The sequence below is a fragment of the Egretta garzetta genome, unplaced genomic scaffold (assembly GCF_000687185.1).
Source record: "Egretta garzetta isolate BGI_Z169 unplaced genomic scaffold, ASM68718v1 scaffold108, whole genome shotgun sequence".
Classification (NCBI taxonomy): domain Eukaryota; kingdom Metazoa; phylum Chordata; class Aves; order Pelecaniformes; family Ardeidae; genus Egretta; species Egretta garzetta.
The window spans coordinates 6,447,634-6,462,193 of NW_009260614.1; the positions used below are offsets into that span (position 1 = coordinate 6,447,634).

The 14,560-nt window shown below is 46.2% G+C and overlaps 1 protein-coding gene across 1 annotated transcript in view; it reads right to left on the reverse strand.

Moving 5' to 3' along the window:
• Window positions 1-14,560, reverse strand: part of AP2B1 (adaptor related protein complex 2 subunit beta 1) — a 77,347-nt gene that overhangs the window by 31,731 nt on the left and 31,056 nt on the right. Inside the window, exons 12-14 of the mRNA XM_009645012.2 lie at window positions 12,619-12,644; window positions 11,316-11,575; window positions 6,719-6,911 (exon numbers count right to left, since the gene is read on the reverse strand). Coding sequence (XP_009643307.1) covers window positions 6,719-6,911; window positions 11,316-11,575; window positions 12,619-12,644 — 479 coding nt within the window. The remainder of the gene's footprint in view (window positions 1-6,718; window positions 6,912-11,315; window positions 11,576-12,618; window positions 12,645-14,560) is intronic.

Genomic DNA, 14,560 nt, shown 5'->3' on the forward strand with positions numbered 1-14,560 from the left:
CGATCTTAGTCAGGGCTGAAGGGCGGCTGAACCAATTCCCCAGGGCTGGCAGCTCCAGTTAACCATTTCCACTCATCTGATGGGCGGAAGGACAACGTGAACCTGCCTTACACAGGAGCTGGCGACAGCCCCCCGGAGGAGATGACCACATTAATAGAGCTGCCAACCCTATCCAGGCTGAAACACTTGCTGTGAAGCTGGGGTGGACGAGGGTTGCCGCTTGCTCTCAGGATGGCCAAGGGGAACGTTTGGCTGGGAACTTGTGATGCTGCAAAGCCCTGACCCGAGTACAAAGTTGGCAGGCTCTTGCTGAAGAGCACAAAGCCTCTGTCCAGGAAAGAGCTGCCAGCTTTGGGACATGAGCAGGGGATGAACCTGCCTTGGCCACCAAACGCACAAAGTTCTTCAAACAGGAACTCTCTTTATTCTCTCCAAACCCATCCCGCCGCACCAGCACTCAAGCAGCCACATGGCTTTAGAGAAGAGGCTGGGCTCGAACCCTCTATCAACAAAACCAGTACTAGCACCTCTTCCCAAACTGCAGCGGCATCTTTACTTTGCATTAGTTGGCTCGGATGGCATTGCAGCTGCTCTGCAGCTGAAGAGCGTTTGCCCTGTAATTTCAGCTCCATATAAGCAGTTATGCTGACTTACAAAGTGCAGCAGTGCCGGAGTTACTGCATTAAGAGGGTTTATTTGTATCTTAACAGCAGCTTGTAATGAAGTGACTCTGCTGAAGTGTTCATGTGATCCAGAGGGGTTACAATCACTTCTGCAACATGACGTGAGGCATTTGGAGCTCCAAAAAATAACAGGGAGGGCGGAGCCAGGGACAGAAGCTGCAACAACCACTGCTCAGCAACTGCTTTGCCTTGCATCCATAGCATAGCCAGTGTTTTTGGAGCAGCTATGCACTTCATGGAGCAATAATTCATGGGTGAACAGGGGACAACTGCCGATTCCTCCCTCCCTCGCACTCCAAACCAAGAATTCAGCCTCACAGCTCAAGGAGCTAGATGAGAGCGTGCACTCAGTCACGCAGCAGCAAGGAACACAAGGGATCTCCCTAACAAGAATCAGGCGATGGGGTGGCTGAAATGCTGAGAGCACAGTTGCTAGCAGGCCACTTGATCCGGGCTAATCCTGGTAGAGATATCTTTGCTGCAGGACAGATCACGCTTGCATCTGCATCTTCTGACCTCTTGATGGGCTGTAGATACCTCATTGCAGACTCTGCTCTGGCTCACACTGAGGTATTTTCAGTACCTGGTTTGCTGCCTGTTTTAAGTGTCTGTTTTCACGCTGCCAAGCCAGGCTTGCGGAGCAGGAGGGCGACCATCCAAACCAAGGGCAGCTGCGTCAAAGGTGGGGGGGGGCAGGTCACGCTGCCAATACCACCAGTTTCAGTAGCACTTACTGCTAGTGCTTTACCTTGCTGAATGATTTCCATCAGCAAATGAAACTAAGTACTCGCCATTTTCATTTTCTAAAGCAGCTCTACAAAGCTCTAGCAGTCCTATTACCATTACAGCAACAAGAGTCTTAAATCAGACATGAATGGCTGACCCACCTGAAGAGCTCCTCTTCTGTATCAGCACTGCTCCAGCAAAGGACACGTGCCCTTTGTCAGAAACCCTAACAGATGTCTTTTGGGGCTCATCAAACCAGAACATGAATTTGACACTCAGCTCCTTGTTGGAGGCTGGAGGAACACCCTGGGAAAGCATCACATCCACTGCTTAAATGGATGTTGGGGCAGACCTAGTATAGCCATTCTCACACTGTAGTTCCAGGAAAAGGTAAACAAAGTAGCCTTTTGGATCAGGCAGGCACCCAGGACTGCTGGAGCAGGCATTTCTTCCCAGGCTGCCAAGCCTACAGGCGCCCAGAGCCCAGGACACCCCGCAGGAGAGGATGAGCCAGTGCTCAGGTCCCAGCCCTCCATCACCCTTCAGAGCAAGCACAGTGGTGAGACACAGCCCTGAACCATGCAGAAGATACCCCTGGGGCCAGACCCCCCTATATCCAACCTGATTACATTGAGGGGCACAGCTCCACCTCCAACAGCCCACACCAGCCCGGGTATTACAGGAAACTGTGGATATCCAGCGTTTATCAAACAATTTTACAATTCAGGGCATAAATCAGTCTGACCAGCTGCCAGCCTTGAATCAATAATATTCTTGTAGATGAGTGGCTAGAGTATTAAATAAAATCCTTACATAACAGACAGTCCAAGCCTGTCCATTCCATTCTGTAGATTTACTGCTCTGCCCCCGGGTTTAAAGCCAGCCTCCTTGGCTCCCAGCCACGGTGCCCTGCTCCCGTTAAACACATGGGCTCACAGGGAGCTGCACAACGTTCTGGGCAACACAGAGCTCTTGTGCCCAATGGATTTTCAGAGCAAACGAACACACGAACAGGTTTCAAGGTAAAATGACACTGGCTTGTTACAGCACAGATAGACATCCTACAAAGCGCTGCATCAACAGTAAACCAGGAGCTGGAGAGCTGCCGATAATCTGCATGAAGTTTAGCCACTTAAGAGCCAGCTTTAAGGGGATAAAGCATCAAACCCCAGCTCTCAGCACGCACAACGCTGCATCCGGCAATCTGCTGCTCAAGCAAGTTTTCCTTCTCCCACATTCGTGACTGGTATCACTGCTTTACACTGTGGAGCTGGAAATCTCAAACAGCTTTCCAACAGTGGGCTTGGTCACCATTTTAGAGAAAAGCAAGCAAAGCAGAGAAGAGCAAGATCTGCCCAGGGTGGCAAACAGAGGCACAACCCGGAGCAGACTCAGTGCTGGCTCTGTTCACCAGAGAACAGCTCTCACTAAGTCATATAGCGAGTCTGCTCTGGTTATGAGCAAAGCATATTTTGTTCTTGTACTAAAGGCCCTTTTTCTCCTTTTTTTTTTTATTGTTAACACATGCTCAGCATCTGTGCATGCACAATATGCATGTTACATTTAATACCAATTACAGGACTCACTACTGAGATCAAATAAGAGTTACTCACTAAAGAAATTAACCTATCAAGCAGCTGGAGTCTCACTGGTCATGGGGATAACTATCTAGCAACACTGAGGAAAATTCAAATGAAGAATATTAGTTTGGTGTTTATCCAGTTTTAGACCATGCAGTCTCTATTTAAATGCCTGGAAGAAAAAAACCCCACGGTTTAAGAAATGGAAATGGCGAATGACATTTGCCGTAGAATTTAATGCTGCTGATCTTTCTGGGTTAGTCCTGTTGGGACTTTTACTGCAAAAGCATCCCTCTGAAGACAGACAATACCTCCAAAGAAAAGGAGGCATTATCAAATACACAAGAGCTGCAACAAGTGTCTGAGGGGATTGACACATGACACTGAGTGAATGTGACAAACTAGCCAAGATCCTGCCAGCAGTCCCTTCCAGACCTTCAGCTGCCTTTGAGATGCTCTCAGTACTGACACAATCTCACCATCACAGCAACTGACCATGATTTCATGCATCAGCTCAAGCACATCCCAAACCATTTTCTTTTACTGTAACAGAGAGGCTTATTTAGGCTTTTTTACATATCAAACGGTTGCGTGGAAAATGGAAGTGGGGCTTGGGGCTGCTCTACTCCAGCAGTAGAGCGACTTCCATCCCTGCTCAGGCTGAGAGAGAACACCAGACGTGCAATGCAGAGAATACACTACCTCATGTTCCCCTGTCTCCCCTCAGGTCACCGGAGATCCAAATGGGATCTGCTAGTGATGAGCAGAAACCAGGGATCAACAGTAGAGGTGGTACAAACTCTATCACTGGGAGCCTTAAAAAAAAAAATTACACCAGACAGATTTCTGCTGGGAAAACACATATTCAGTTCTTCTTCAGATCAGACCACAACCATGCTTGGTTGCAGTACTCTTACTCGGACTCTTAAGACAACAGGAGGGATGGGAAAAGAAAGACCAAAGGAGCACACACAGAGGAAGACTGCTACCTTGGCATTCACAACTGAACAGGATTACTTTCTGGTGGTAGCACAAGGGCCCAAAGTGAAGTAAACTCTGGTTTGAGGAGGAGGAAAGGACCGCTTACACCACACCATGCTTCATGCAAGAGCATAGGAGCCTCAGTCTTCCCAACAAAGCAAGGGAAAGAAATGCATTAAAGAAAGACTTCAGGAGTAATGGAAAGGGAAACTTCAAAGCAGAACAAATCAGACAGCTGTATAACAAAAAAGTGTGTGTATAAGGTATCTGGAGGAGAAAAGGAAGGGATTGCTGTACCGACAGCGTACTGATACACCGATATGCAGAACACTGGTAAGGACAGAGGCAGAAGATTTTATTTCAGTCTCAAACCTCACTAATTGACTGCATGAGCTAGCCATGCAGCCAAGAGACACTGCCTAGCAATTTAGCTAATACCAGGTTAGGCTTAACTCAGCTTGACACTTGTTAAACACATGCCCACAACAATAAACAAAGACACAGATCGCATTCACTCACACACTAATTAGACTTATTAGGGAAGGAAAAGCCAGAGAAATACACAGATTTACCAGGAAAATATTCACTTACACATGCGAGTAATCAGGAGAAGCCAGGACATTTGATGCAACAGCACTTCAATAGAAAACATCCCGGGGGGGGGGAAAAAAAAACCCACCACCATTCAGATATTTTTTTTTAGTGCTCACCCCATCTACTAACTCAGCTGAGACAGTGCTGGCCCGCGCAGCCCCAGGCACAGCTACTTCCCGTCCAGACGTGATCACTTTGTTAGACCACACTCCACAGCGCCATGAATTTACTTAAGGCTTGAGAAAAATATTAAGTAAAAGCCTAGTACCATATCAACCAACAGCTCTACTGCCAAAGCGGGTCACTAGATTAAGCCCATTAAAGCCAACTGCAAGACAACTCTTTTCCCAAAACCAAGTTTTAGTCCTCCTGCTGTGTCCATTTATTTGTCTCTGACACCAATGAGAAGCAAAGGGTTACTATAAGTGGCCTGGAAGACAGTATAGACAGAGGAATTTAACCCCTAACCATTTTGAGCCGACAGATAGCACTATTTTCTGCAATGCCTTAACACAATTAAAAATCCCAGTTTCTTAGTGGCACGTCTTGTGATGCAGGGGAAAGGCTGCAAAGGTCACTGCTCTGGGCTCACTGTCTGCTTTCCCAGCAACCCCAGTTTTAACCATTTCCCTAATGCCCTATCTCCCCAGCGTAAAAGCAGTCTGCCTGCTAAATAAGCAAAGTGCTGTTTAGATGGCACAGAGACTAAAGCACATCTGACCTCCGTGAAACACCAATGCCATTAAGGGTTAGATTGTTTCCAGTTCATTAGCTCATGAAGCACCGCAGCTGGAAATGTGTTTAACTTCTGCTTTAATAAGATTATGGCAGCATAAAAAAAAAAAATAAAATCTGTGACAAATAAGGAGTCATTGCATTGGGGTTCATCCAGCTGCCTCCTACCTCTATTATTCAGAGCTTGACTCAGAACTGAAAGAGCACCTAAACCTGGCACGCAGATAACCCAACCCAGCTCACTGCAAGCCAAACCTCAAACCAAAGCGAGACAAATCCACTGTAGGTCTGAAAAACACCCAGCTATGGTCACTGGGGTAGTCTTACTCAGGTTGCATGGTGCAAATATACCTAGACTGCGCTTCTTACCCCCGTAGGCAAGTCACCAGTCACCTGTTGTGCTGTGCTCTGCCCCATGGGAACAACTCCCAGGCTGATGATTACATTCACCACTTCTCAATGCCTGGCTGCCACCAGCGTAAGACCAGAGCATATCCAGAGATAGCAAGGGAGTCATGACCGTAATGTATATTCCCACCCAAAGCCAGAGCTCTGCATTCTCAGCACTGTGGTCCAAAAGGTTCATTTCATGAAGCAGAACCAGTTGTCTCTGTCTGCCAGAGGACAAGCTTTCCACAAGAAGGGCAATCCTTCCCTCTCATAACTTAAGTAAGGGCACCAAAGCTGGAATGTTAACCTTTAGGTGCCCGGCTCCAGGTGGGACAGTCACGCCCAAGTTAGACTGCCACGTTCTCTCCACTGCCATGGTCTCCTTGCTAAGTGATTCTCGCATTGCAGCTCATGCCCAGCTCACGCCCCAGAGCAGAAGCAATGTGTGATTACTCATACCCTGGAGCCTGACCCTGTTAGTACTAGAATAGGTTCTCGCGCGCAGCTGCAGCATGGGTAGCACTACGCAGAGTGCTTCCCTCTTGACCTAACTGCAATTAAAATGTCACTGATATTAAACCCTGACATACTCTGGAGAATATACAAATGGGATGACATGGGGCTACAGCCTGCAGCCCTGAGACTTTTGCACTGAAATTCAGTAGTGTTGGGAAGCAGGTGGAACAAATACCTTCTTGAAAGGGAGCATGAATCAATTACAAGACCGTGGGGCACTTTACATCCTTAAAACAACTTTTTCGTTTTCTTCTACAGTCAGAAAAAGCATGGAACAAATATATCCAACTGACCACAGGGATCCTACAGCATGCAGCAACGTTTGTTTTATGGCAGGGAAAAACTGCTGAACATTGGTACAATAGCACTGGTTAAATCCTCTTGGAGTTTTAGGACTCAGCACTGGGAGCTCAGTGATCCAAGCATTACGAGCACAAATGATCAAGGCTTTGCAGAGATAAGCACAGATGCAATTATTTCACATCAGCTGAAGCTAAAGAGGATGCCACTTACCAAGCTGTCCAGCCCTCCTCCCAGGAGGTCCACAGCACCCATCTGCATGGAGGACACTTGGGGAACATTCACTGGGGGTCCCAGGTCCAGGTTGAGAAGGTCACCCAGAAGGTCACCCTGTGATGGAATGACCTGCGGCTGCTCCAGGTTTGTAGTGGCTGTTGTGCCCACAGGGCTATCGCCTGCATCAGTGCTATGGGTGGGAGGAACAAGAAGGAGAAGAGAGAAACATTAGTCACCTTCGGTCTCCAGCTTCAGATTCCCAGCACAGGGAAACACAGCAAGAGGTGGCTCATGAGCCACCTTAAGTTAAACCTGTTAAAAGCTTATCCTAGCAGCTGATCTGACCACTGCCACATACAAGGCAGTGTATTATGGCAAATGGTTCTTTAACACACAGTTTTCAGTTCAGAAAAGGGAATCTTCAGGTGTGAAATCTGGCCACCCTGAGAATTGCAGACCTCTCCAAAACCATAAGCACTACATGGACTGCAGCACTAAAACCAGTTATTTCCCAACTCAGAATAAACCTATAGAGATGATTTTCAGCCCACTGGGCCTGGAGAACTACATGTAAACGTGGGGGTGGGGGGAAGGGGATCCAGATTTCCTCAGAGACCTAACACTAATGCAACCCTTAAGCCCCTACTCTAACCAGTGCAAACTCAACCACTCCCCACAGATCTGGATTAACCACCTTCTACTGACCAGCACCAAACTCCACAACTCTTTTCTAATTAAAGGTCTCAATCTAAATTGATTCCTCCCTTTTATCAATAATTTTGTTTTCCTGGAGTTAGCAGGCATGCTAATTACTAGTCTAGAAATGCTCATTATACAGCTTCCAAAATTTGTCATCATATGCAGTCTGGCTACCTTTTATATTCACTTGCCACTGACTGTTACAAGAAGAAGAGAAAAAAAAAAAAAAGACTGACTAGCTCCTGGAGATCTCATTACAATGTATTTATTCTTTAAATCCAGAGATGCTAGTATTTTAGATAACTTAAAACCTATTTTGTATCCTGTTGCCAGCAGTAACTGACAAAATTATTTCTAGCTCATATTACTGCAGATACAGCCAACAGGTAATTGCACATAAATGCCATGGGAATTATTGTCCTGACAAGGTGTTCAACACCAGGGCTCTTTTGTAAGGATTGCAGCTCCTGATTTTGAGTAGCCACGATTCTCTTCCTTATACTTATTCAGTTACTGAGGGGAAAGCTTTAGCAACAGAGTAGAAGCTGCTCCCAACCTCAGTGCCAAGAGGAAAAGATGCAGCATAAGGACTGCAGAATGAATTAGTTACCAGGCAGCGACAGAAAGGGTTGAAAGCTGCTTTGCACTAAAAGCTTTAGACCCCTAATAGTACTAATATTAGTTGTCCTTTCTGCTTCTGCCTTCAGCAGGGAGACTTCTGAGTATGCTGAACAGCTAACTAAACCATTTTTGAAGAACAAGTGGTTACCGTGATCCACTCCCACCCCCAACCTGAGAACGGGGAAGAACAGCATGTATGAGCAGAGGCACATTACAAGCCGGTAGTGCACACACTTGGTTCGTTCCCAGTATATAATCCCTTTAACACTACACCTCTTCAGCACTTACTCATCCTTCTTCTGATGGAGATAAAGCAATCCTTCAAGGTCTTGTGTAACTGCAGCCACCCCAAAGCCCAACAAGAAATTAGGAAAAGACAAAGCTAAGTCGGGTTGTGTTAAAAAACAAAACACCAAGCCTTCCATTTCCTGTGCAAAATGGGCCTCTCTAAAGAGGTTTGTATAAACAACTTCGCATTTTCTTTGAAAGAAAAAAATTAATAAAGAATATGTGGGTTATAAAGGGCAAAAAGACTCAATATAAGCTTTCTCCTTTACAGTCTTGGGCAGTGGCTAGCAGCTGGCTTTGCCCATGTGAGTTGGAGATTTGGCCCTCCTAGGAGTTCAGCTTCCAGCGGTTCCCAGATGTTGGGTGTCACAAGGGATGCACAGACTGAACCACAACCAAAAATTTCCTGCAGCCACCTGTGTGGGAATGGGGACTCCTGCCAGAGTCTAACCAGACGACTCCTCTCCCAAGAGCCCTGCAAACATCTCCCCAAATTTCCCAGCTGCAGTATAGCTGAGCAGGGGTGGTGGGAGCCACCACACAAGGAAGCACTGCCAAGCAATCAGGAAATTTCTCCCCCACCTTTAGGATTCATCTGGAACTCTATGACACTTGGGCTCATTGAAAGGCAGGAACATCTCACCATCTGTGAGCTGTTCAATGGGTCTTCCCATCAGCTGACAGCTGAAAGGAACCTGTCCTACACTGCTTTGAATGAAAATGAAATGAATCAAAATGCAGTGTAGTGCATTCTGCCAACCATAACTAACTCCTCCTAGGTTTGTACCCAGGAAAGCACCACTCATCTTGCTACTTCTGCCCATCTGCCCAAGGCAATGCTATCTCGACTCTCTTAAGCCACATTTATTGGGTCCATGCTTCCACCTCTATCTCACTGTGCAATCTGAAGGAACACCTCAGTCTCTAGCAGATGGGTCAGCCACCAGAATGGTCATTACTGGAGTGCAGAAGGAAGACAACTCCAGATAGCTAGGTGAGGAGGTTATCCTTCACTGGATATCCTTAACTTGCCTTAAATGGACAGATTTTCACATATCTTTTCACACATGTTCAGCACTAGAAAGAGACAAACCAATTTCTTAGTAAAAATCATACTGGATGCACAAGTTCACACACAAATTCCCCACAACCATGCTCCTGCAGAGCTGCTCACTGTAATTCTCATGGATGAAAGTGATAATCTGGTATGCTGTGACAGGGTACAAGGAGGCCTGAGCATCAGCTTGTAAGGTTGTGCTGTCCTTTTGCTAACAGTAAAGCAGAAAACTACAATAACGGGACCTCTTCATGTGGTGAGCTCACATCACAGAAGCCTGGTATGCCATTAAGAAACACCATTCATTTTTTTCATTTACCAAACAGGTTGGAGCACTGCGTCAGAATGCAGCATGCTCTGCTGCACACCCTTCAGACCTTACCCCAGCTCAACTCCCCCTTCTTCCTCAGCTTGCCACTGCTGGTCGAGGCCTGAAGGTTTTACATTGAAGTAAAAGGTAATTTAGTAGTAACCACCACCAGGGCAACGTACAATACTGCTATAGTCAGAAAAGATTTAAGGTCAGCAGCCTGTCTGAGCATGAGCCACAAGACTCAAGCCTCGTACACAGTATACGCAAGAAGCTAAGTAAAAAGACCACTCCTTGCAAAAGCCAAACTCCTCGAGCTGACTAAGACCCCCTAAAATGTTAGCTTTTGTAGTGACCTGAAACAACAGTGTACAGCAAGGCTGGTAACACTGGAGCCCAAAGCTACCCCCGCCCCAGCTCATTCTGCTACGGAGGCAAATTTTTGACTAGGAAGGTAGCTGCAGAAAGCGGCCACTGCTTTTCTTGTCCACCCGGTAGACTTGTGCTTGCTGGTCCCGGGTCAGTGCAGCCAGACTCGATTTCATAGGCAGGGAGAAAACAACTCTGCTTTCCAAAGCTAGTCATTACTAAAATAGCTTTAGTTGCTAAGAATAGCAGAGAAGTGGTGTCAGAAAATAGAAAAGGAGCAGCATCGCACACTGATTTACCAGTGCAACAGCAAAAAAATAGCACTCCAAATGTCACTTTGGGAATATTATTAAGAGGTAAGCCTGGATACTCTGCCTCCTGCTGTGAAGCACACTTACATTTGTAATTAATACCATTAGTGCAAATAGCACTGCTTACCTGAATGAGGAACCATGGGAACAGGCTCAACGCAATGCTGCCACAGCCCAGGACTCCTGTACTGCCTGCTCTTGCAGATCTAACCCACTTGCAAGACTGTGATCACGGGGAAGCATTAAAGCTTCAGCCAATAAGCCAAAGCATTTCCCCCCCACTCCCCAAAGGTCAGACAGAACCCTATCAGTCTAGCCATCTTCTTTTAGGCCCAAACAGTTTTCAGTGATGGGGCTTCAATGGCTTTTACACTCCCCTTGCTTTATAGGCACAAAGCAAGAGAGGCAGCTTTACCAGTCCTTCCCCATTTCATATTACAACAGCGAAGGATCCTTGTACTTACCAGTTCCAGGAAACTGGTATTATTCTACACAAATAAGGCTTGTAAAGCTGTGCTGTTGCTGAAGCAATAGCTCTTATCAAATCAAAGAAGTGGATCCTTCTGTAAGATGCTTGTTTTTACCACAGCTGTCCTCCTTCTGGAAGTATGCTCTTGCACAAGTTACCCAAAGCTTCTGCATTTTTATTCAAACTCTCACATCAAGAGAGCTTATAGCCAGTGTCTTTCCAAAAAACATTATAGCTTCTCCTCACACAAGAGTTTGGATACTTCCTCTGTCTTCTGACGCAGGAACTCAGAATCTACATACCCAGGATTAAATCCTACAGTGAAATGGCTCCTTGAATGACCTGCAAGCCCCTACACAGTCGATAAAAAACCCACTAGGGAGTTATAAAAGGTCCTTGCACCTTTCAGACTGTTTACTAGAAAGAAACAACCAATCCTGTTCATTATCACCACAATTGCCTCAGCTTACCTTCCGTGGTGAATCGGCAAGTGTTTGCGGTGGATCCCATGGCTCCCCTCCACAAAAGCGTTGGGTGGTTTGTGGTACACAGAAGCCAGAGACCCAATATGGCAGATCAACTCATCTAGTAGAGTCGGTTCAATCAGATCAGTCTCTTCAGAAATGAGTGGCTTTTCTGAAAGGACCACTTCTTTGGCAGTCACTGGATCCGTGGAAAGAAGGCGCCAGTAGATGTAGCCACGATCCCGCAGGTCTGGGTTGTCGGAATCCTGACACAAAGCAATATATCAGTAACGAGTTTGAAGGGACTAATACCTGTAATCACTTAATATTTGTAGCAGTGATTCCGCTGGATTAAAAAAGTCCTAACCATCCATTAGCGACACAGTCACCAATTTCAGAATGATGTTACAAACTGCTTGTTGTGATGAACATCCTAAAATTAAAAATGAGAACCAAAATATTAATGCCTAGGTTCCTGCTCTGATGGCCAGGGAGCAAAAAGCCCAGGATTTACATCCCACAATTGCCCCAACCCACAGAGCTATCAACTGCTTTCCAAACTCTCCTGCCACTTAACATAACAGTAAGTATTAAGAGACCTCCAAGGGTGTGTAGACAGGAGAAAAGAATGTGAGTTGAAATGACTCTGTAATATACTAAGAGCAGACATGCAATATTGCAAATTGTAACAGAATGACCCAAGATTCCTGGAAATATAGGACTTACCCAAGGGCACTGCTAGACAAAAAGACCCTGCAGAGCTACAGGATGGATCTTAATAATCTGTATTCTTGATACCAAGAGAGATCTTATTTATCCTGCCTTTTAGTTATCTAATGAAGGATAGAAAGATGCTAATGATACACTATTAGGATACTTCATCAGTTCTCCAGCTGTCAATAATACCCTTGTTTTACTGCAGATACTTCTGCCTCTGCATGAAGCACTAATTATTTCTGTCCTTTTTGAACAGCGCTGCCCAGAGCAGCAAAGTGAGCGGTGATAGTTTGCAGCTAATGTTCTAGGCAGGGGGAGGTGGTGTGGTTTTACGTTGTAGTGCAACAGGTTTGAACTGTTCATGGAAACAAGAGCTGGGATTTTTAATCCCTGCATCAGCAGAATAACAGGGTAAATGTTTCTGAGTTTTTTTCCCCCCCATAAAATTCTGGCAACGTATCATACACCTCATTAGCCTTCCTCCCCGGTGTTTTCTTTTCCTCTTCTGTGATCTCATTCACACTGCTGCTGACCTGCTATAACCTGCCCCTCTGCCGTCTGTCTCAAGACATTCTCAGGCACACAGCAAAACCTCTGTTTGTAATGAGAGCGAGCGTGCTAAGCTCATTTTGCTCATAAGGGCCTAGATACAATGTCTGGGTCGACTGATAAATTTCTCTGCAGTGCTGTTTTTCAGTTTGAAGGTAGAGCCGAGGACTCTTTACACCCTTCACCCTTAACAATTCCTGCAAGACTCACTGCATCCTGCCTGCAGCAGGCACTTCAAGATCAGGCAGGGCTTCTGCAAGGGCAGACATGAAAGACCATATGCTCCTATCTACTTGCAGGCACATACACATCCAAGACTGACTGACTCTTCTCACAGCCAAATAACCAGACTTGAAGCTTTAGTAATTCTACCGGAACAAGAGGCTCAGATCTTCCCTTTCCAAAACATTTCTCCCAGTTCTCCACACCCCAGGGCCTGCATGCACCCCCGTGGTGCATGCCAATGAACCCATGCTAGCTTAGTTACCCACCATGCCAGACAGACAACCGCAATGAAGATGTAGAGGCTCCGTGCCATTCATTGGGTTATGGGCTTGCCAGGGACCTTGATCGCTGCTGCACATCTGTGTCCCTTCCATCCCCAGCTGTTTCACTGCTATTTTTACCACTGTTGGCTGGATTAAGCTGGCTCCTACTACAATCACACCTGCAGTTTGCTGTGCAGACATACCCTAAGAGACACTCAAAGTGCAACAATACCTAAGCTGGGGAAAGAAACACACGTGTAATTACTCTCCCACTCAAGTGAAAAACAGTGTCTCTAGCTAGAAATCAGACCTTGAAGCATAAGGCTTTTTAGTGCTTTACACCCAGTTATCCTACATTGACTTATTATTCATATAAAATACAAGAAGCCAGACTGAATCAACATTTGTGACAAACAGAGAAAAAACAGACGCCTATTATATTCCTAGGGTGCCATTAAGTGTTTTGTGACTCAGCATAGTGGGTTTTAACACTTAGTACTTTTCTTCTGTTGGCTTCAGCAAATGAAAGAGCATGCCCTTGGCCCATCCCTCTCTAAACAGGAGCTGAGAGCCTGCCTAATAGCAAGATTTGAAGCAAGAGAAGCAGGCCACAGATTTCTTGCCACTGACCAATGCAACACCCCCAAAGGATGAACAAAAGTACTAGTAAGTCCACAGCCATGACTTCTTGCAGCAAAGAGGACCAAAAAGACCAGCTGATGATTGACTCCAGGTTTTCTGCTCAGAAACAATCGCAGCCCATTCAGAACAGCTGGGAGACTATTTTCATCACTTGACACAGCAGGTCTGGAGAGGAGCTGCTCTTTTTGGACTACGCCATCACACATTTCTCCCAGTCGTTGCAGCCAGGGAGCGTAGGAGGATCAGCTGAGGTCTTACCCACTCTTGCCACCAGGACATCTCCACTTCTGCCCCTCCAGAACTACAGCACTTCTGTCTGCCAGCTCAAGCCCAGCCCTGCCTGCAGTGATCCGAGCTCCTAACTCAGCACCTCATGCATAATGAATCCGGGATCTTAACCCATTGCTACAGCCTTCAGCAAAGCTCCCACATTGGTTGACAGCATCCAAGTACAAAGGAAAAAAACCCCAAACCTCAGTTCTTTCTTTTTCATAGCACTGCTTAAGCTTTGCTGTTCACAGAACAAAGTCTTTGCCAGGCCCTTTCCCTCTTGTCATAGCTCCAGATGCTTTAACTGCAAGCCACCTTCAAGGAAAAAGCATTTTAGTTTCTTCATAACTCTACCCTGTCCCTAATTTTTCATTTGGTGTGGGAACAGGGAAGGAACTGGGATGAAGCAAGAGCTAAGAAGGAGAGAGCAGATGCCAGATGGCAAGACAACAGGCACAGAGCAGCTCTTAAATGGAGTCTCTTAGAGAGAGAGGGGAACACGCTTAAATCCTATCTACTGCAAAGCTGGCTGGCCTGGCAGAAGGGAGATACCACGCAGCAGGCCAGCACCGTGTCTGGATGGCT